The 21856-nt window shown below is 41.6% G+C and overlaps 1 protein-coding gene across 3 annotated transcripts in view; it reads left to right on the top strand.

Moving 5' to 3' along the window:
- Positions 1-4872: 4872 nt before the first annotated feature.
- Positions 4873-21856, top strand: part of SBNO1 (strawberry notch homolog 1) — a 56733-nt gene continuing 39749 nt past the window's right edge. For 2 of the 3 annotated variants that reach the window (XM_032431313.1, XM_032431311.1), the window contains exons 1-5: positions 4873-5027; positions 13651-13782; positions 14293-14397; positions 16047-16359; positions 20976-21076. In XM_032431313.1, coding sequence (XP_032287204.1) covers positions 13651-13782; positions 14293-14397; positions 16047-16359; positions 20976-21076 — 651 coding nt within the window. In that variant the 5' untranslated portion in view covers positions 4873-5027. The remainder of the gene's footprint in view (positions 5028-13650; positions 13783-14292; positions 14398-16046; positions 16360-20975; positions 21077-21856) is intronic. The other variant, XM_032431312.1, reaches the window with a different exon arrangement.

Raw genomic sequence — 21856 nt, 5'->3', positions numbered from 1 at the left:
TTTATTACATAGCAATAGATAAGCAAAACTTTCCACAGTATCTAAAGCTAAACTTGTCTTCCTCTTCACATCTGTTTGTCTTCCTGAAGTCATAGTTTCAGCTATGGCAGTATTATCTACCTAGGTACCAAAGGGAGAAACTGAGGCTTCATTCTAGACTCCTTCCTCCCCCCAACCCCCATCCAACCAGCCACTACGTGTTGCTGGCTTTACCTCCTAAATATTTCTCAAATCTGGCCCTCTTCTCTTGCTCAACAATTTTTTTTAAAGATTTTATTTATGTGACACAGAGAGACACAGCGAGAGAGGGAACACAAGCAGGGGGAGTGGGAGAAGGAGAAGCAGGCTTCCCGTGGAGCAGGGAGCCCGATGCGGGGCTCGATCCCAGGACCCTGGGATCATGACCTGAGCCGAAGGCAGATGCTTAACGGCTGAGCCACGCAGGCGCCCCCTGCTCAACAATTTTGCTCCATTTCAGTTTCTGTTCTTATCTTCCCTCAACCTGTCTGTTCCTCATACCTGCAGTCCAGTTCTTAGATCCATCTGTTACACTGCTTCCACAGTGATCCTTCTAGAATGCACATCCAACCATAGCAGTTCTCTGCATAGCCTACAGAATGAAGTCTTCTGAGTCTTCTGAGTTCCCTGTGGCCTACAGAATAAAGTCCAAACTCAGTTACAAAAGGCTCTTTGAGAATGGCCTTCATCTATTTTTATAATCCTACTGATAATTCCTTGTTACTTGCTATGTCAATCAAAGTTCACACAGGAGGCAGAAACCACACCAGGTTTTGAATAGAGATAAATTAATGTAAGGGGGCGCCTGGGTGGCTCAGTGTGTTAAGCATCCGACTCTTGATTTTGGCTCAGGTCATGATCTCAGGGTCATGAGATGGAGCCCCATGTTGGGCTCTGTGCTCCGTGGGGAGTCTGCTTGAGATTCTGTCTCTCCCTTTGCCCGCCCCCTTCCCGCTCTTTCTCTCAAAATAAATAAATAAAATCTTTTAAAAAATTGTTAACTAGGTCTAAACTGCTTAACTAGGTAACTTGAAAGGGTGAAAAGAGAACTTTAAGGCCTCACAGAGGTAGCAACTGCAGGAAGCAGCTCTCGCCACTCAGGCTAAGGGGACAAAAGGAAGGGGTTGGAGTCACTAAGAAACCTAAAAGAGGGGCCCCATGTTGTTGAAACTTAAACTCCAAGGTGCTAGTGTCTCTGACCTTACAGGATGACTCTGTGGAGGTTCCTGCTGGTCCTCCTGTCTGAGAGGAGGGTTTGATGAGGCTAGTGCTGCAGGCTTGGGGACAAGTGAGTAGAGCGGCTGCTATGGGGAGGAAATGCAGCTGCCAGGGTGAAGACGTGTTGCTGGGATGACGTTCACAAGAAACTTTTTCTTCCTCCAGCCTTGTCGTCTCCCTCCAGCCCTCCCTATCGCAGAAGCAGATACTGAAACAGCTGGGAAAGCAGAAATGTAGTTTTGCAGACTGTGGAAGCTTGGGTTTGGAGCTGAGAGACAATGTCTTAAGAACTGATGCCCTTGCCCTGTTACTGTCCCTCCTTGCTTGGCTCCCACCTGTTTCAGAACATTTGCATATGCTGTTTCCTCTTCTTGAAATGCAGTTCCCTCTTTGCCTACATAATACCTACTTTTCAAATCTCTGCTCAGTTATCACTTCCTCAAGGAAACCTTCTTTGACTTCCCTGATGACGTCAAATTCCGCTGTAAGAGGCTGTTAGCTTCTTTGCAACAATGTCACAGTTACAAGTTTACATTTATTTATTTATTTTTATGTTTTTTTTTTTTTTAAAGATTTTATTTATTTGACATAAAGAGACACAGCGAGAGAGGGAACACAAGCAGGGGGAGCGGCAGAGGGAGCGGCAGAGGGAGAAGCAGGCTTCCCAGGGAGCAGGGAGCCCGATGCGGGGCTCAATCCCAGGACCCTGGGATCATGACCTGAGCCGAAGGCAGACGCTTAATGACTGAGCCACCCAGCCACCCCTTATGTTTATTTATTTATTTGAGTGAGAGAGAGAGAGAGCAAGCACGAGTGGGGTGAGGGGCAGAGGGAGAAACAGACTCACCGCTGAGCAGGGACCCTGATACGGGGCTCAATCCTGGGACTCCAGGATAATGACCTGAGCTGAAGGCAGACGCCTAACCAACTGAGCCACCCAGGTGCCCCAAGTTTACATGTTTTTTTAAAGATTTTACTTATTGGGGCACCTGGGTGGCTCAGTCGTTAAGCGTCTGCCTTCAGCTCAGGTCATGATCCCAGGGTCGTGGGCTTGAGCCCCACATCGGCCTCCCTGCTCCTCAGGAAGCCTGCTTCTCCCTCTCCCACTGCCCCTGCTTGTGTTCCTTCTCTCACTGTGTCTCTCTCTGTCAAATAAATAAATAAAATCTTAAAAAAAAAATAAAGATTTTACTTATTTGACAGAGAGAGAGAGAACACAAGCAGGGGGAAGGGCAGAGGGAGAGGGAGAAGCAGGCTCCCTGCTGAGCAAGGAGCCCGATGCGGGGCTCAATCCCAGGACCCTGGGATCATGACCTGAGCCGAAGGCAGACGCTTAACCGACTGAGCCACCCAGGCGCCCCTACAAGTTTACATTCTGCGTAATTTTTGGATTGATGCCCACTAGACTGTAAGGACATTATGGGCAGGGACCATCCCTGTCTCTCCCTTCATTTGGTTTTCTTAAATTTGTGCCCCTCATCTCTAACATAGTACCTGGTGCACAGCAAGGGCTCTATAAATACTTGTTGGAGTGCAAAGTGCAGCTCTAACGGCCAATACCATGCCTTAACAGGGAATTTTTTTTTTTTTCCCCAATCATCTGCTTCCAATAGCATCTCTGTTCTGGATGTACCCAATAAGTCTTCCTCCTGCTTCTGATCCTCAGTAGCTTGATTCCCATCCACTGATAACAACTGCTACTCACGTTGTCATTCTGAGATGCTGTATGTGTACACACAAGCAAAATATGTTACTACACATTCTCAGAGACAGAAGTGCTTCATTCTCTTGAACAACTGTTTCACTGTAGGAAAGTACCACAGTGTAGTTAACTTTCTTCAAAGACATTTAGGTTGTTTCCCATCTTTTGGTTCTACAAATAATGCTGCAGGGAATAACCTTGTGCATGACATTTGTGTGCATAAGCATAGTTACATTGCGAGTATCTCCTGAAACACCACCTTTTACTTGGGTCCCATGGGGATAAGGAGATTATGCAGAGATGGCAGCAAGGATCTAGTTTGGATGCTCAGAAAGTACCTCTAAGGCTCAGATCTACACTGTTAGAATCTAGTACTTACGTAGTCCTAGCGTGCAGAGAGAGTTTGAGGGTCCCTTGGAAATTGAACTGTACCAACCAAGCTTGGAAGACACTGATGCATTAACTACAATGTTTTAGATTTTTTTTCCCTGCATCCTTCCCTTAGTTCTTTCTTCTTCCATAATGGACAGATTTGTAACAGCTTGCTTGCTGACACTAGACCATAAACTACTCTAGTGGCTGGCAATGAACAAGACAGATGAGGGCATTGTTCTTATGGAACTAGTTTTATCATTTTTACTTTTACCAGGTTTTTTTTGATGTGGAAGGATGAAATGAGATAATGGAAGTAAAGTGATTAGTCTGCAATTTAAAATGTTCATTTATATGTATGTACATATATAATACATACTTATGTATACAGACGCCGAATTGGAAGATTCATAATCATCTTAACATGACTACTTTTTATTTTCCTCCCCCCTTTCCTTCTACTTTCTCTTGAAGAGTTTACACCTTAAACTCCAAGTGTTTCTTTCAGCTCAAGGCCAGTGGGATGCGCCACCAGTAGGGGGCAAGAATCACCCAGGCGTGCCTATTACCTAAGCAACGGAGTCAAACAGCATTCAGAATGACTTTACAAAAGGGTTACCAAGAAGTTAATTTGTTTATTCTGTTAGGTCATTTGATAATAATAAGAAGAAGAAAAAGAAGGAGGAGGAAGTGGAGGAGGAGAAATTAGGGAATCGAGAGATGGTAGCGACAGATCTCTGCAGCAGTCATTAATTAAGAGCAATAGTTTGTTCAGAAAAAAATTGGGGCTGACTCTGCTCACACCCCTTAGGGTATGATAATGGCAGTGGACCAGAAGAGGGGCTCCGAGTTATACTGCGGTTTCATACTGAATAAAGTGCTTTGAGCGAGCCTAACAAGCAATGAATACGCGAATATTTTTTTGTGTAATGAAGAGCTTCCCAAAGTAACAGAGACGCCACTAGGTAACTTCCTCGGCTGAAGCCACACACCAAAAGGGTTATCAAAATAGCTTCGGGCCCCTCCTAGCCGGACTTTGAAAGCAGGTGTAGGACGCATGCGCCCAGCCCACCGGCTGACCTCCTCGTGGCAACCGAGCGCGCAGACCTTCCTCCCGGCAGCCCGCGGGGCAGAAAGGGAGGGGGGAACGGAATTCTCGCGAGGTCTTTCGAGCGCCGGCGGAAGCAGTAGACACGTGACTCTTCTAGGAGGCCTTCGCCTTCCCCCCTCCCCCTTCTCGGAAACCCGGCCCCCTCACCCCTCGCCCACCCCGGAGCCGCGGTAATGGACCGTTTGGGTTCCGGAATTCTCTTGGATCCAACCACTGGTACCGGGTCGGCTGGAGCCGGCGGAGTCCGTGCTTGGCAGCGAAGGCAGGGGGTGGTCAAGATGGGGGGGGGAAATCATCTTCCTTCACCTAGGGGGGAGGGGGGGCGGAGGGGGGCACTGGGGAGCGGGGTGGGGGGGGGAGGGAGGAAGTCACGTGGGGCGCGCGGTGCGCGCTGCGTGCGCGCGGCGCCTCATCCGTCGCCCCACCCCCTCCCCTCCGGCGGGGCGGGGGTTTGGGGGGAGGGGCGTCAAGATGGCGGCGGGGAGGTAGGCAGAGCCGGACGCCGCTGCTGCCGCCGCCACCGCCGCCTCCGCTCCAGTCGCCTCTAGTTCTTCAAGCTCTCGCCTCCCGAGAGAAGCTGTTCCGGCGTCGGTTCCCGCGGGGAAAGTAAGTCCTTCTCAGCCCTCTTCTGCTTCCACACTCCCCCTCCCGGACAGCCAGCCTCCCACTCCCACCCTCCTCAGGGGGCCGTGTGGGGCCGGGCTGGGGGGGGGCAGCCACCTCACCCCGGCTTGGGGCCTCCCTCGCCCCTCGACGCCCCCTCAGTTGCGCGCCCCAGGGCTCTTGGGGGCAAGGTCCCGGCTGCGGCCCCGCCGCGCTCGCTTCCTCCGCCCGTCAGCGCCGGGCCCTGCGGTCGCTGCGCGTGGGGGCTCTCAGGCCCCGGGGGCCCCCGCTGTCCCGGGCCAGAGTCACCCAGTTTGGGCGGGGAGGCAGGATCTGCGGACGCCGGCTCCGGCTCCACTGGGGTCGCCCTCCTTGCTTTCCCTGCTCCGCTCAGGAACTGCGAGGTCCCGGACCCGCAGGAAAGTGAGCTCCGCAATCCTTCAAAAGTCCTCATGCCCGAGGGTTGCTCCCGGTTTGGGGCGAGTGCGGGACGAGATAGGGGCGCCGTAAGTCTGAACCCCACACCAGCAATTTTCTGATTACCTTGCTCTCAGGGCGTCGAGGCGGTGCATGGGACACGTGGGGGCCACCTTCAAGCCTCACCGGGTGATTAGGTTAATTTTGTCTCGAGCTCGCTCGCCTTCTAGACCCGAAGCATCTATGTAGGGAAAGGCGGTTGGGGATTTGCTTACTTTAAGGGTGTTTGGTGTAACGAGCATCGAAAGTTCCCCAAACCAGTGTATGCGGGTGGTTTCCCAGAAGTGGTTTGGGATCCGTTTAACCGCTGAGGAGATTTGGATGTTCCTGAACCCTTGTGATTGTTTCTTTCCTGACCCTGGCATCCAGCTCCTCCCCTTTCCACCCCGGCTTTGTGCTGCTGTGTGGTTAATGTTTGCGGACCACTAACTTGATCCTCGCACAGCGAAGCCCTTTTTATGTTCGGGCTCCGTTTACTGTAGGAAGCTTTTGTTTTGGGGAGTTGCTGGTTGAGAAACGTGGGGAAAGAACCGGCAAGAAAATGAGAGTCAAATAAAGCAACGTTTTTATCCATTGAATTGCGCAGCCAATTGTAACCGCACCCGGAAGTTTGTACTAAACACGTGTTGCTGAGGGGAAGGTTAAAAACTGGGTCCCCTTTGACCTTTGAAAGTTGATTATTAGCAGTTTCTGTTGAGTTAAATGTTTTATTTTCTCCAGACAACCACGTTTAGAGGCGGAGTAGGGCTTCTACCGAGTCGGCCGGGGGGGGGGGGGGGTCCAGAAAGCTGTCAAACCCCGAGTTGCCCTAGAGGAAATAAACTTAACTTACGCTTGTAGATACAAACCAGCTAACAGTGCGAAAAGATTCCATGTTTTCCGGTATATTTACTGCAGTCAGAAGTGATTTTTCTTTAAGCTGGTGGGAAAACCGTTATCATTGCCCAAAAGATAGTTTGTATAGAATTTCTAGGATAAAATGCAGAATTTGCTATTGTGGCCTTGCGTGGGACAGTAATTTTGCAAGCAAGAGAACATTTTATTTTCATGTTTAAAAAAGTTGTTTCCAAAATTTATCTTACCAGAAAGAACATCTTTATTTTTTTCCTTTGGCTTCTGCATTTTTGTCTCCCAGTCTAACTTAATTTCACACAATTGTCTGTAGAATTTTAAGTAGATTTTACTTTAGCTGCCGGGTAAGTATTAAAAAGGAAGGCTTAGTTGGTGGCTTACGTTCATTCATTCATTGGATGCTCTTAAGTGTCAGGCAGTTTTACTTAAGGGCTTTGCTGAAATTATGTACTGCTTAATATAATGCAATATAAACGTATAAAGTATAAAGATTCCTTTAAGTGATTCATCTTAAAGATTAAAGCTACAGATACATTTCAGTGTTTCTTAAATTTTTAAATTGAGCTTTGACTTGAGACTTGCCTCCTGTGAAGGTGGTGAACACTCAGATCTGAGGTCTGGTCTTACCAAGTAACCTGACTTCATGAGTCTCTTAGTTCCCATGCTTTGCTTGCCTAAAGTTGATGTAAAGATACTTTCTGGAGGCGCCTGGGTGGCTCAGTCCATTAAGCGTCTGCCTTTGGCTCAGGTCATGATCCCAGGGTCCTGGGATCAAGCCCCACTTCAGGCTCCCTGCTCAGCGGGGAGTCTGCTTCTCCTTCTCCCTGCTCTTGTGCTATCGCTTGCTCTCTCTCCCTCTCAAATAAATAAAAAATCTTTAGGGGCACCTGGGTGGCTCAGTCAGTTAAGCATCTGCCTTCGGCTCAGGTCATGGTCCCAGGGTCCTGGGATCGAGTCCCACGTCGGGCTCCCTGCTCATGGGGAGCCTGCTTCTCCCTCTGCCTGCCACTTTCCCTGCTTGTGTGCTCGTGCACTCTCTCTCTCCCTGCCAAATAAATAAAATCTTTAAAAAAATAAATAATTAAAAATCTTTTAAAAGCATACTTTCTGATGAGAGGAATTGTTTTCACATTATATAGCTAATTAATAAAATGATGTAATCTTAAAGTTTTTACAAATGTCTTTGTTTATGCTGACAGATATACTTTAATATGGTTGAATTTGGTAAATATTAAGGATAATCTTGGAATACCACTGAAATTTTCTATAGATGGAAAGGATAGGCTCTTGAAGAGCAGGAACTCTGGTTTTATGAATAAAATAAAGTACAAAACCCATCAAATTCACTTGCTTATTTAATTCTTGGGAGGCAGTATATAGCACAGAGCAATGGTTTTAAAACCTTTTTACTGCATCCCATGGTTAAGATGTGTTTTACATTGTAACCTACTACATATCCACACATAGAACTGAAAAACTCATGTCATGAAATGATGTTTATTCTCTCTACATGCTGTGTTAGTTTTTTGTTCTGTATTGAAATATTTAAGAATTCTGGTCATGATACACTGAATTTGACTTGACAGCTCACTGTGGTGTGACCACCAGTTTGAAAAATGTGGTACAGGTTTAAGAATACAGAATCTTGGAGGGATATGGGGTCAGAGCTCCTGGGTATCTAATTCTGCTCCACACTTGTTTTGTTACCTTGTTACAATTCATTTTTCTAAGCCTCAGTTTTTCATCTATGACAAAGGGATAACATGTAGTATTTACTCATGGGTTATCTTGAGGGTTAAAAGAGAAAAAATCCAGTCCTATAGTAAATCTCAAAATGACTAGGGATCTGGATGATGGTGGTAACCAAGAAAGTTGTTTCACACCCCCCCCCCCATTTCTTTCATGTGCTTTTTTGGTAAAGCATGTTTGAAACTTTGTTACCTGCATGTTACTTTGTGAATCCATTCTTCCTATAAAAAGTTTCTCAGTGAGAGTGGGGAGAGGCACACTTTACTGAGCAAGTGTTCCCTTGAAAAATAGCTGTTAAAAACTACAGATTTTTCCCTTGTAGGTAATGAAAATCCTTGTTAATGAACTTCTTCATATTATCTTCTTTTTCTCCTGATGTTCTTAAAGAACCAGCACTCAGTAGACACTAAATAAATACCTTGTTCATGAACTGTATCAGCTAAATTTTGAGAGGATCATCATCCTTCCAGCTTCTTAAACTAAATGTCTGTCATCTCCTCTGGGCTGTGTAAAAGCAAAGCTGAAGCTGAGTTGAAAGACATAGTGCTATTAAATAAAGAGAAAAAGTCCTGTTTATTATTAGGCAAAGATACTTGCTAAGTGATATCTTTGCACATATAAAGAGGTCTACCAGTTTTCTCTAGACACACCAATTGATTAACTGGACAAATTGAATATGTGACACAGGCAAAAAGGAACTAGTGTATTTTAAAGAATTCATTTGGAAGTTAATTATTGAGTGGATTGCCAACAGAGTTGGTATTCTGGGAAATAGTGTTGTATCAGTGATATAGGAGAAAACCTATTTTTTGACATGATACTAATATCAAAATAGTAGTTAATAGCCAGTAGCATAACATTTATTCAACAGCAATCCTATAAGATAGGTTCTATTATTATTCCCATTTGAAGATGAGGAAACTGAGTCACATAAGTTATTACTTGACCATATTCTATTACTGGTGCATGAGGTAGCCAGTGTTTGAACCCAGATATTCTGTTTGACTTCATAGTCTACCCCGGCCTCTGTGGTGTGCTTTCACTGCTGCAGATAGATCCCTTGTATCTGCCCAGAGCTGTAAAGATCTGCTTTAGGTCTCAACAAGAGGAACCTTGTCCTGGTTGATAGGTTTCAGTGTTGGTATTCTCAGTGGGAACTGTATCCTTTCATTCTTCTGATTGGCTATTGTTTCTCAGGATTCTCTTCCTGCCAAGGATGGCTTAGTTTCTCTCTACTACCTTGTCCTTGTTTCTTATTTATCTTACTAGACGCTTTCATAGGTGTACTATTTTGAAATAGGTGGTATTTTCCTAAGTATTTATGATAGAAATGGAACCTTTTTGTTGTCCATTTTTTTAGATAGAATCACTCTGGGGTTGGTAACTTTTGGGTTTGTTGGATTGCTACATGTTAAATGTCACCTAAAGTCTATGAAATCCTTTGTAGACACTGTAACACAGTTCTCTTACATTTAACAGTATTTGCATTTATATTCTATTTAGTAGGTTTAAAGTGAAAATGTTTTCCTTCTCAAGAATAAATCTTACTTATAAGGTGAGGAGAAGATTGAATAATATAACCTTTTAAGGGCTCTCTGCCTGAAGACTGAAATTCTGTGAGTCTGTAATAGTTTCAGAATAGGAGAATGATTAAATATTAAGGGTTTTTTTTTTTTTTAATATTAAGGGTTTTGCCTAATGGAGTTAGAGAAAATTAGAGATGTTCCTCTGTATTCCCTGCTCCCTTTCTCACTGCAGAAAAGTTCAAGTAGAGAATTTGTACCCAATTGGCTAAGAAAGCATCCCTAGATTTTGTTTGTGTATATTATGTATATAAACCTAAGATATTTTTCATTAATAGCTTGGAAAAGGGCGCCTGGCTGGTTCAGTTGGTTACACATCTGCCTTTGGCTCAGGTCATGATCTCAGGGTCCTGGGATCGGGTTCCGCATCAGGCTCCCTGCTCAGCGGAGAGTCTGCTTATCCCTCTCTCTCTACCCCTCACTCATGCGCTTACGCGTGCTCTCTCTCTCTGAAATAAATAAAATATTTTTAAAAAATAGCTTATAAAAGACATTGTCATTATTAAGTCACTACTCCGAGGTCTCAAATTGTGATTCCTGTGAATGAGTTTTCAGTAGGTCAGTGATAGTGTTATAAACTGTACTGTTAATTTCTTGTAAAAATACCAAGTTTCCCCCCAAATTTTTCCCTTCCATGATATTTTTATACTTTCAATGCTCATTGTTCAGAAAATATATTTCAAAAACCTCTCATGAATTTAGTAATGCTTCTCTGATTTTTGTTTGCTTTCATCAATGATGTTTCTGTACTTTTTTAGTATAATTAGACAGAGCTTGGTGTGCATCTAATGGATTAATGGATCCTTTGGCTTCCAAGTGTTCTTTGGTCTGTTGTTTAGGAGTCATTGGTTTAAAACAATGTATTTTTGTTTCAAATGTAAATAAATCATTATTTTCAGTATTTACTTAAAAAAGATGACATTTTGATAGTGTCTGGAGTTCTATTAATCTAGGTCAGGATTAACCATAGCAAGCAGGCCACAACCACCCCCTTTTCTCACAGATCAGTGGTCTTAATGTAGGTTGAAATGTTTTGTTGTTGCTGTTTTAGGATTTATTATTTATTTATTTATTTATTTTTGAGAGAGCGAGAGTGCGCACACATGTTGGCGGGGAGGGGCAGAAGGAGAGAGAATCTCACGCAGACTCCCCAGTGAGCAGGGAGCCCGACACAGGGCTCAATCTCACGACCCTGGGATCATGACCTGAGCCGAAATCAAGAATTGGACACTTAACTGACTGAGCCACCCAGGCGCCCAGGTTGAAATGTTTTTAAAGCATTGGTTTAGCTGTCTTGGTACATGTTTGTACTATGTACTAAGATAACGTGTAAAGTATGGTCAGGTGTGTCTATATTAGAAAAATGATCAACTTTATTTTAAATCTATATTGGGACATTTCTCCTGTTTGTCCCCTGTTCAGTCCCTTCATATTGTTTCCATCTTGCTATCCAATAATCTATCTCCGTTCCGATTTTAATCTCAGACTGGCATTTATTCCAAAGTTAAGTATTGAAACTTAGGTTTGCAACATTGACTTCTGGATCTATTCTTTGGAAAGAGAATGCGTGGGGTTTGGGAATTTGAACAATCTAGGTCTGGGTAGGTATAGGTACTTTAAGGTTTCTGAGCCTCTGTTTCATCTCTAAAAAATTATAATGTCTATCTTTTTCGGGGTTTTTGTGGTCTCATAGTGTACACAAAGAGCCTAACACTGTGTCAGGCTTGTAAAAGATACTTAGTCACTGTCAGTTTCCTTACCTTCTTTCCTCTTTCCTGCTCAAAATGTATTTTTCCATAGACTTTTCCTTTCTCTGAAAAATTTTGGGGAAATCTTCTTTGGGCTATTTCTTCTTCCTTGGGGCTATCTGTTTAAGACCCTCCTTTAAACAGTAGGTCTGCCCTGAGTTTCATTTCTGGATATCTGTGGTTTCTACCTTAAACTCATTCATGTTTCTGCTAGAACTTCTTTCTAAATGATGTATAGGCTTATGTGACAAAGACCTACCTAGTAGAGGATTTCTCTGTTAAATATCATACTTTCATTTGAAATAGTAGTTCTTATATGTTGGAAGTCATGGTCAAAGAGACTAACGCCTTTCTTTTTGTAGGACAGAATGAGAACAGTGACACTTAATTCTTTCACACAGCCTGAGAACAAATGAACTAGCTAAAGATTAGTGTATTATTTATGTAACATGAAATTAGTTTTTTGGGAAAAACAAGTACAGTCACTTTTCATGTTTATGTATATAAATTGGTTATTTCAGATAAGTTAATGACAAACGTTAAAAATCAAGAAAGTTCTGGGCGCCTGGGTGGCTCAGTCGTTAAGCGTCTGCCTTCGGCTCAGGTCATGATCCCAGGGTCCTGGGATTGAGTCCCACATCAGGCGCCCTGCCTGGCAGGAAGCCTGTTTCTGCCTCTCCCACTCCCCCTGCTTGTGTTCCTGCTCTCGCTATCTCTGTCTCTGTCAAATAAATAAATAAAATCTTAAAAAAAAAAAAAAAAAATCAAGAAAGTTCTGTTAAGCTTTTTTTCCCCTTACAAAATGGATAAAAATCCATTTTGGTGGTAAATTACTTTGATATATTGTATCAAGAAAACCCAAATCTAAAATGTATTTGCGGGGCCGCCTGGGTGGCTCATTCAGTTGAGCGTCTAACTCTTGGTTTCAGCTCAGGTCATGATCTCGGGGTTGTGGGATTGAGCCCCACTTCAGGCTTCACACTCAGCACAGTCTGCTTGAGATTCTCTCCTTCTGCCTCCCCTTCTGCCCGCCCCCATAAATAAATAAACAAAATCTTTAAATAAAATATTTGCTTGTTCCTAAATAGGTATTTTCTCTCGCTAAACTCTATATAACTCATTTTGGGGTCTCCAGGCTCAGTGTTTATTTTTTCACTTTCTCTTGGCTTAAATCTGATCATCCATCAACTCCTGCTTTTTGTGTCTTTCTTATTCTCTTCCATTTTAGCTTTTATATAAACTTAGTATTATGGATTGTCCTTCCTAATGAAATTCATCCCCCCTTTTTTCTACACCCTGCTATTATAGCACATCATCTCTCTTTTTTTGTTGTTTTTTTAAGGTTTTATTTATTAGAGAACGTGCAGGAGCAGGGGAAGAGGGTGGGGCAGAGGGAGAAGCAGGCCTCCCGCTGAGCAGGGAACCTGATGCTGGGCTCTATCCCAGGACCCTGGGATCATGACCTGAGCCAAAGGCAGACCCTTAACTGACTGAGCCACCCAGGCGCCCCACATCATCTCTCTCTCGGTCTGCTGTAGCAGTTACCTAAAATGGCTCCCTCCTTCTGGTCTTATTCTACCCATTCTCAGTTTGCTTCCATACTTCCTCGGAATAATCTAAGTCACAAATCTGACTATGTCGTGCAGTTCTCTATCTAAAACTCTTTTCTGACCCCCACTACCCATGGGATTAACTGAACACTCTAGCATGGTATACAAGGTCGTGGGTGATACCTTCCTCATCTCTTGTCATCACCTGCGTGAGGCTTGGATTTCTGTTCTGAACTTCCATACCAATGATGAATTACTCTAACCATTGTTCTTAAAGAGCGCCAATGTCTTTCATATCTCCGTAAGTGTGAATGCGCTGTTCAGAAGATCCTTATCCACCTGGTGATTTCTTCCTTGAGACTCAGTTCCACAGTCATCTTTGTAACCTCTCTTCCCAGGCAAAGTTCAGCATTCCTTCTCTGTTCCCACAGCATTTTGTACACATATACTCTTGCTGTGATTTACATATTTCTCTGTCCTTTTCATCTTACTATGAATTTCTTGGAATCAGAGACTATTTCTCTTTCATCCTTCTTGCCTGATATGTAGCAGATTCTTCATAAATATCAAATGGATGGATCTGGTAGAAGATGTTGGTTTGTATTTAGAAGAGAGTTAATTGGCATTTTAAGTTTTTTATGTTAATATTAAATATTTTGTTCTAAAGATGGTGGAGCCAGGGCAAGATTTACTGCTTGCTGCTTTGAGTGAGAGTGGAATTAGTCCGAATGACCTCTTTGATATTGATGGGGGAGATGCGGGGCTTGCAACTCCAACACCTACTCCTTCAGTTCAGCAGGTAAGAGTTTCCCGAAGCCTCTGTAAAAAGTAGATTGTTTCTTAATTTTAATTTCTACTTATAGAGGCAGGCATTATTAAGACATAATTTTAAATAAGCACGTGTGTGTTATTTTTATATTAGTCTTCACTCATGAGATGGAAAATATTTGCAGTGAGAAGACATTTCCTGCTTTGATATATATATAAAAGTAAGAGATGAATTGCTTAGAGCTCTTGTGGGAGGTTGGTTAATCTCCTTACTAGTTGTCTTTGTACTTTATAGGGACCCTCTTCTGAGGTTTCACTATGTACATTCTCTGAAAGTAAAAATAAGATTCTGTTGTCAGTATAGTTTTGTGAAGATGTACTTCCAAAGATTATTAGTTCCTACCTGGTATCAGAGATTTTACAATGTGTTTGAGTCTAAAACTTGACATTTTTTTTGTTTTAATAAATAATCTTTTATTCTTGAAACAGAATTCACTGCCATCATTTTTTATTTCTTTCTCTGATGTTGTTTTCTCTCTAGTCCATGCCACTTAGTGCATTAGAACTAGGTTTGGAGACTGAAGCAGCAGTTCCTGTGAAACCAGAGCCAGAGACGGTACCTACTCCAGCGCTACTAAATGTTAGGGTAAGAATGATTTACATTTGGCATGACTGCTAAAATGGCTTTGAATTATAGTAAGAAAATAACCTGTAATATGAAGTAGTTTTATCTTACCAGTTCTGTTTTTTGCTACTTTCCAATATGCTACTCTCAGCTCCTATTTGATAAAACATTTCTTTCATTCTTCTTGTAGTTATGTTGATCAAAAGATAATTAGGACAAAACAGAGTTTTTTGAATTTACTTATTGTAAATGATACAAAATTCATGAAGTAAAGATGAGTTACACATTATTCCACTACACATTTCATTTTTCCTTGTTGATTTCAGCTTTTGTCCATTGGTATATGTGATTTTTATGTAATGGTAATTGTGCTTTAAATATAGAGTTCATCTGATTTTACCTTAAACGTAGCAATTATTAACTTAAGGCTAGCATATAAAATTATTAGAAACTGGTTAAAAATTTGATAACTTATGATAAATTATTGTCAAGAGTTTTATTTAAAAGTGATAAGTGGTGGGATGCCTAGCTGGCTCAGTTGGTGGAGCATGTGACTCCTGATCTCGGGTTTGTGAGTTTGAGCCCCACGTTGAGTGTTGAGATTATTTAAATTATTTAAATAAATAAATAAATATATATATATATATATATATATATATATATATATATATATATATAAAAGCGGCCTGCTTTACTTATTTATTTAAAGTAGACTCCATGCCCAGTGTGGGGCTCAAACTCACGACCCCTAGATTAAGAAGTTGCATGCTCTACGATTGAGCCAGCCAGGCACCCCAAAGCTGCCTGCTTTAAAAAATAAAAAAGTGATGAGTGGTAATCTCTAAGATTCTTGTTATAGGAGTCATGGAAAAATAACAAATAGTTTGAGGAGGAAAGGAAATAGAAATAGACTGAAATTTAAAAATATCTTGATTGTACTTGAGTCCATTGTAGTCACAGACACATTGTCATCCTCCCAATCTTTGACCTTTTTTTACTGCATTTTTGTCCAACTCCTAATGTCCCCCTCTACCCCCAACTATAAAAAATAAAATGCTATGTAGCTTTGTCTTAGGCTCAAGGGTAGTACCCATATTATCACCAGTATGTGATATTGGTGGATTGACTGGATCATTCATGCAGCATAGATATTTAAAACTCTGCTTGGTGGTTTTATCTTTTAAATTCTAAACATTGGTATAGTCTGTATGATAGCAAACAAAGCATTGGACAAGAATCGTAGAATGCTAGCAATGGAAAATGGATCCCAGAGAGCCTGGGCCTCTGGGGGTGAAGTGATCTGCCTAAAGTTATCGACCTAGTTGGGGCAGTGCTGGGATTAGAAATTCTTTCTGTTCCTAGTCCTTGTATTATATAGCATTATTACACATCACAGCTTAGTTAGGATAGTCCCATTTTATGTTTGCTTCCCCCTACAATTGTAGAATATGTCACACTCTTACTGTACCTTTTTTCCCCTCAAAGTGGTGTGTTTTAACTTGGTAGTTTATAGTTAGGTATATTCAGTTAAAAATAACAATGCCAGTGTTTAGGTAAGAATTAAAGTCAGTTTTAGATGTTTAAATGGCCTCCCATGCTGGTGAATCTAAGCCACGTTAGAGAGTTCAGTACTTCTCAGTGGTCTGATGTATAACGGTTTTCTTTTATAGCAGCAGCCTCCATCTACTACAACATTTGTGCTGAATCAAATAAATCAGCTTCCAACCCTGGGATCTACAATTGTAATGACTAAAACACCGCCTGTAACAACAAATAGGCAGACCATCACTTTAACAAAGTTTATCCAGACTACTGCAAACACACGCCCTTCAGTCTCAGCACCAGCAGTACGAAATGCCATGACCTCTGCACCCTCAAAAGACCAGGTTCAGCTGAAGGATCTGCTGAAAAACAATAGTCTGAATGAACTCATGAAACTGAAGCCACCAGCTAATATTGCTCAGCCAGTTGCAACAGCAGCTAGTAAGTCTGTCTGTTTTCAGTAGTGTCAGCTGGCTCCTGTTGGTAAGATGTGTCAGTGTGTTTTTAAGGGTTTCCTTGGGTCTTAAACGAACTGGGTGTGAAGGACATATTTTATGACTTTGTATTTATACAATTCAAAGGAAGGAGAAATTTAGAAGCCCTTGTAGCATTTACCTTGAAATGAAGTGTGGAATTACCAGGTGGCTACATTAGTTAACACCATGAGATCTCAGTTTTATATATTGGGAATAACTGGTTAACATTTTCTCAGTCCTTTAAATCAGTACTTCTCAAACTTGAGAAGTGCCTCTGAATCACCTGGAGATCTTGTTAAAAAACAGAATCAGATTTGGTAGGTCTGGGGTAGGGCCCAAGATCCTGCATTTCTAACAAGCTTTTCAGAGGTGCTATTGCTGGTGGTCCGTGGACCATGCGTGAGGTAACTAGCTTTAAACTGATACTTTACGCTTTAACTCTGACTTTTACAGTTTTATTATTTTGCCTGTCATTGGCTTTATTGCTTGTGAGTAGTTGTGTATTTAGTAAATTCTCTTTTAAAATACATACATTTGGGCGCCTGGGTGGCTCAGTTGGTTAAGCAACTGCCTTCGGCTCAGGTCATGATCCTGGAGTCCCGGGATCGAGTCCCGCATCGGGCTCCCTGCTCAGCAGGGAGTCTGCTTCTCCCTCTCCCACTCCCCCCTCTTGTGCTCTTTCTCTCTCTCACTCTCTCTCTCAAATAAATAAATAAAATCTTTAAAAAAAAAAAAAAATACATACATTTTTGGGGTGCCTTGGTTGAGCATCTGACTCTTGATTTTGGCTTAGGTCATGATCTCAGGGTCCTGGGATTGAGCCTGGCATCTGCCTCAGTGCAGAGTCGGCTTGTCCCTCTCCCTCTCTCTTTGCCCCTCCCCCTGCTCACACGCACTCTCTCAAATAAATAAAAATTTTTTTAAAACAAAGTAAGATACATACGTTTTTATTGTAAAATAATTCATTTTTTGAAAAAAGGTTTTATCTATCTATTAGAGAGCATTGGGGGGGGGCTTGCTCCCAGGACCCCGAGATCACTACCTAAGCCAAAGTCAGACACTTAACCAACTGAGCCATCCAGGCGCCCCATACTATATATATTTTTTTTTTAAAGAATGAGCACCCATATAATCCTTTTTTAAAAAACAGCTTTATTGAGATACATTGTATATACCATGAAATTCATCCTTTTAAAGTACACAGTTCAGTGGATTTTAGTATATTCACAAGAGTTGTTCAACCATCACCACGAGCTAATCCTTTAAGGATAGGGTTTATTTATTTAATTTTTTTAAGATTTTATTTATGTATTTGACAGAGAGCGAGAGAGGGAACACAAGCAGGGGGAGTGGGAGAGGGAGAAGCAGGCTTCCCGCCAAGCGGGGAGCCTGATGTAGGGCTCGATCCCAGGACCCTGGAACCATGACCTGAGCCGAAGGCAGACGCTTAACGACTGAGCCACCCAGGCACCCCTAAGGATAGGGTTTATTTATTTATTTTTATTTATTTATTTTTTTAAGGATAGGGTTTAAAGGGGAAAAGTTCAACAGTGGTTTGATTACATTTTTTAAAGAGTTTATTTATGGATAATGAATATAGATTTTATTGTTAGTTTTTCTTTAGAATGTTATTGTTCATTTATTCAACAAATATTTATTGAGTGCCTGCTATGTGCCTACTATGCACTGTTCTGGGATTTTGAGGCTGTGGCTGGGAAGAAAATTGAGATTTCTGCTGTCATGGAGCTTGCATTCTAGTGGAGAGAGACAATAAACAAAATAAAGAAGTTATATAGTGTGTCTGAAAGGAATAAGCACTGTGGAGAGAAACAAAATGAGGTGTGGGGCAGAAAGAGGTTATAGTTTTAAGTGCAGTGTTCAGAGGAAGCTTCATGATTAGTAAGGTAATTTTTAAGGATAAAATAGAATTATTAGGGGCGCCTGGGTGGCTCAGTCGTTACAGGTCATGATCCCAGGGTCCTGGGATTGAGCCCCGCATCGGGCTCCTTGCTCCGCGGGAGGCCTGCTTCTCCCTCTCCCACTCCCCCTGCTTGTGTTGCCTCTCTCGCTGTGTCTCTCTCTGTCAAATAAATAAAATCTTAAAAAAAAAATAGAATTATTAGATGTATTTTAAAATCTTGACTACATCAAATTTTAGTAGTACAGTTTTAAAAACTGAAAAACGTGAACTCTTAAGAGGGATATTCTTCCTTTCCCTTCTACATTCAGCTGAAGTGTATTTGAGTACCTGTTATGTAACAGTACCAGGGTGGCACAGTTGGAAGTGATAACTGACCTCAGTTATATTCTGAGCTGACCACTATTTTATAGTTTTAGTGTAGGAATGGGTGCTTTTTTTTTTTTTTGTAAATTTCTTTGGGCTTGGAGGTTCCTGAGGATTTATACTAGTACATAAATAGCATTTTATTAGGGTTTGGAATGAACTGATAAGTATTAAACAGTTCCTTTTCCAAAAGCTGCCTTATTTTTCTAATATTGGGAGAGAAGTTTTAGTACCTGATATAGACTAGTATATAATTTTGTGGCAGAATGGACTGCTTGGAAATTGTGCTTGTGTTTGTGAAGTAGAGGGCTGGAACATTCTAAAACAGTGGCCAAGAAGAGTTTGTAGGGTGATATAGAACTAACTTTGTCTTTAATGACAGATGTAATTAAAAATATCAGATAATCTAATCTTTTGTTTGAGTCCATACCATTGTGTCCTTATGGCTATAGTTTACTCTCAAGGTCATTGTCCTGAACTAATTGCAACCTGGTAACTACGTGCCCATTAAGAAGTCATTTTAACTGTCTTAGGGCTCATTTTTACTCTGCTCCACCATGGAGAGCAGGCATGGCCCTGACCTAGCTGGGGTGCAGGGCAGCATCTGGAATGACTCCTGGGAGACATGGATGATCAGCAGTTAGTGGAAGCAGCTGTCATTAAAGTCTTTGAGTTTGAGGAGAAATCCTGCTGCTTTTATGTGAGTGGCTTCCTGAGTATTCCACTCCTCAAATCAGCACATGTTCTCATAATTTAAAGAAGACTGTGCTATTATGAGGGAGGTTTAGAAAGTAAAACAAAACAGGATAGGTTTCGAGCTAATCGAGTAATGCTTAGTACAGTAACATCTCCCACATCCAGTGGAGTAATTTTAAAAAGACAAAAGACTACAAGTCAAGGCCATCCTTGTGTGGAAGCCTGAGAAACTATCAGACTAGACCAGGGCTGAAAATGAAACATGTAAGTGAATGCCAAAGATAAGCATACTTTTGTGTTGTAGCAGAGGGTCATCTTTTTACTGGAAGGGAAGAACATTAAAAGTATGAAACTGCAGGGCGCCTGGGTGGCTCAGTTGGTTAAGCGACTGCCTTCGGCTCAGGTCATGATCCTGGAGTCCCTGGATCGAGTCCCGCATTGGGCTCCCTGCTCGGCAGGGAGTCTGCTTCGCCCTCTGACCCTATCCCCTCTCATGTGTTCTCTCTCTCTCATTCTCTCTCTCTCAAATAAATAAGTAAAATCTTTAAAAAAAAAAAAAAAAAAGTTTGAAACTGCAAAGAGCAAGGTTTTGCACATTCCCTTCTCACTTATCTGTGGGTGTTGCCCCTTCTGGAGCCTTGAGCCCTTTGGCTCTCCGTTTGGGTTCTGAGCTCTCACGTAAGGTCCAGTTCTGTACTCTGCAAACTGTTCACTTGCTGTCCCACAGTTACATTAAACATATAAATTTGTTATCTCTGTTCCATTCTCTTTGTTTTGTTAACACTTCAGTTGTCATTTTGGATTCCCAAGTGACAGTCTCCCATACACTTCCTGTCTTTTGGTAGAATAGATAAGATGTTAATCAGTTATTCTGGTGTGATTTTCACACTGATCTCAGAAATCCCAAGTACCTGAAGAGTGCTTCAGGGATGCGGGCTGATTACAGGGGCTCTAGGCTACTCAGTCAAGCAGTTCTACTTGGCCTGATACTTGGATTGAGGGATTCTCTTGCTGTATCTGAATAGAGTTTGTAAACCACTGGTATAGAAGAAGAAAAGATTTATTGTTTGGATCTTTATTCTAAGGAGAGGAGGAAAATAGAGTTCCCCAAATTTTTTTCCTTCCAAGAAATAATTATTTGCCTCGAAAATAAGTATCACCAACTCAGATGAGATTGATTCTGTCTTGGTAATAACACCATTCTGGTTTGTTTGTTTTTGATGAACCAAGTGAAGTGTCCCAAAGTAATGCTGGCTGTTGGTATGTGTATTAAAATAAGCTATCAAACACTTCTGGTTAAGATGTCCTTTTCATAACTAGGTCTCAGGTTTCCTGTACACACATTTCTGTTTAAGTTACTTGTTTTCTAAGGTTAAATCTTAGCTCCGTGATAACACATAGCTTTGAATGTTTTCATTCTTATGCTTGCTTTAAGTTAGTGACAAATAGGTTGGTATTCTTTGGTTTGTGAATTCAGTAAACTTACTGACTCCTTAGATTTAACATTTTTTTTAAACCTGAATGTAAAAAATTTTTTAGTAAAACTTTTACTGAAAAGAAATTGAGATTTTGTTCTAAAATCTAATAACTCTTCCCCTCAGCTGATGTAAGCAATGGTACAGTAAAGAAAGAATCTTCTAATAAAGAAGTAGCAAGAATATGGATAAACGACATGAAAATGAGGAGTTTTTCTCCAACCATGGTGAGTTTCAAAAGCTGCATCTGTATTACGTGGTGTAGAAATATACTTGGCTAAAAGTGCTCTAAAACGACCCACAGAAAACTTATTTTTGGGTGAAGGGGGGCTACTCAACTATATGAACTAATGAATAAGCATTAAATATCTAACATAAACGGACATACTAAACAAGGTTATTATAGCTTGCATATTTGATAGGGTTTAGTATTACACGCAGTACTGACATCCTTTTATTGTGAATCTTTTCTGATCAGAGACAAAGATAATGTGGAGTTAACTACAGTATTTGATAACTGTCCCTTTGGGGATTGAACCTAAATATATAGCTAGTTATGAGCTGTCAGATCATATAATGTTCTAGTTATAAGTAATTTTTTTTCCTTAAATTTTGGAAATGCCTTGGGTTAATGAACTCTACATTTATTTCATAACTGTGCTGTGTATAATACTGCATGTGTGTGGTGGGTTTGTACAAGAGGTAGACTACATGGCTCCCCTTTCCATAATCACACAATTTGACAAGCACGTGGTTTAAGTAGTATAAAGTACAGCAAAAAGTACATTGAGATACTCACAGTTAGGATTGTGAAATTGGAGGAAGAGGAAATCTCCCTGGACTCAGATGGCCTGGGAAGACTTCATTTTGTGGAGCAAGTATAATGCAGATTAGGTGTTGAGTTTGGAGAGACTGTAGGAGGGCATTTTAGGAAGGGAGCTAAAGCATTGATAGGCACAGAGGAGGTGGTGGCTATATGTTTAGATGGTGGTAAGCCAGGAGGAAGT

This window comes from Phoca vitulina, unplaced genomic scaffold, assembly GCF_004348235.1.
Source record: "Phoca vitulina isolate PV1807 unplaced genomic scaffold, GSC_HSeal_1.0 scaffold46, whole genome shotgun sequence".
Taxonomy (NCBI): domain Eukaryota; kingdom Metazoa; phylum Chordata; class Mammalia; order Carnivora; family Phocidae; genus Phoca; species Phoca vitulina.
This window is presented reverse-complemented; position numbering and strand designations above follow the sequence as displayed.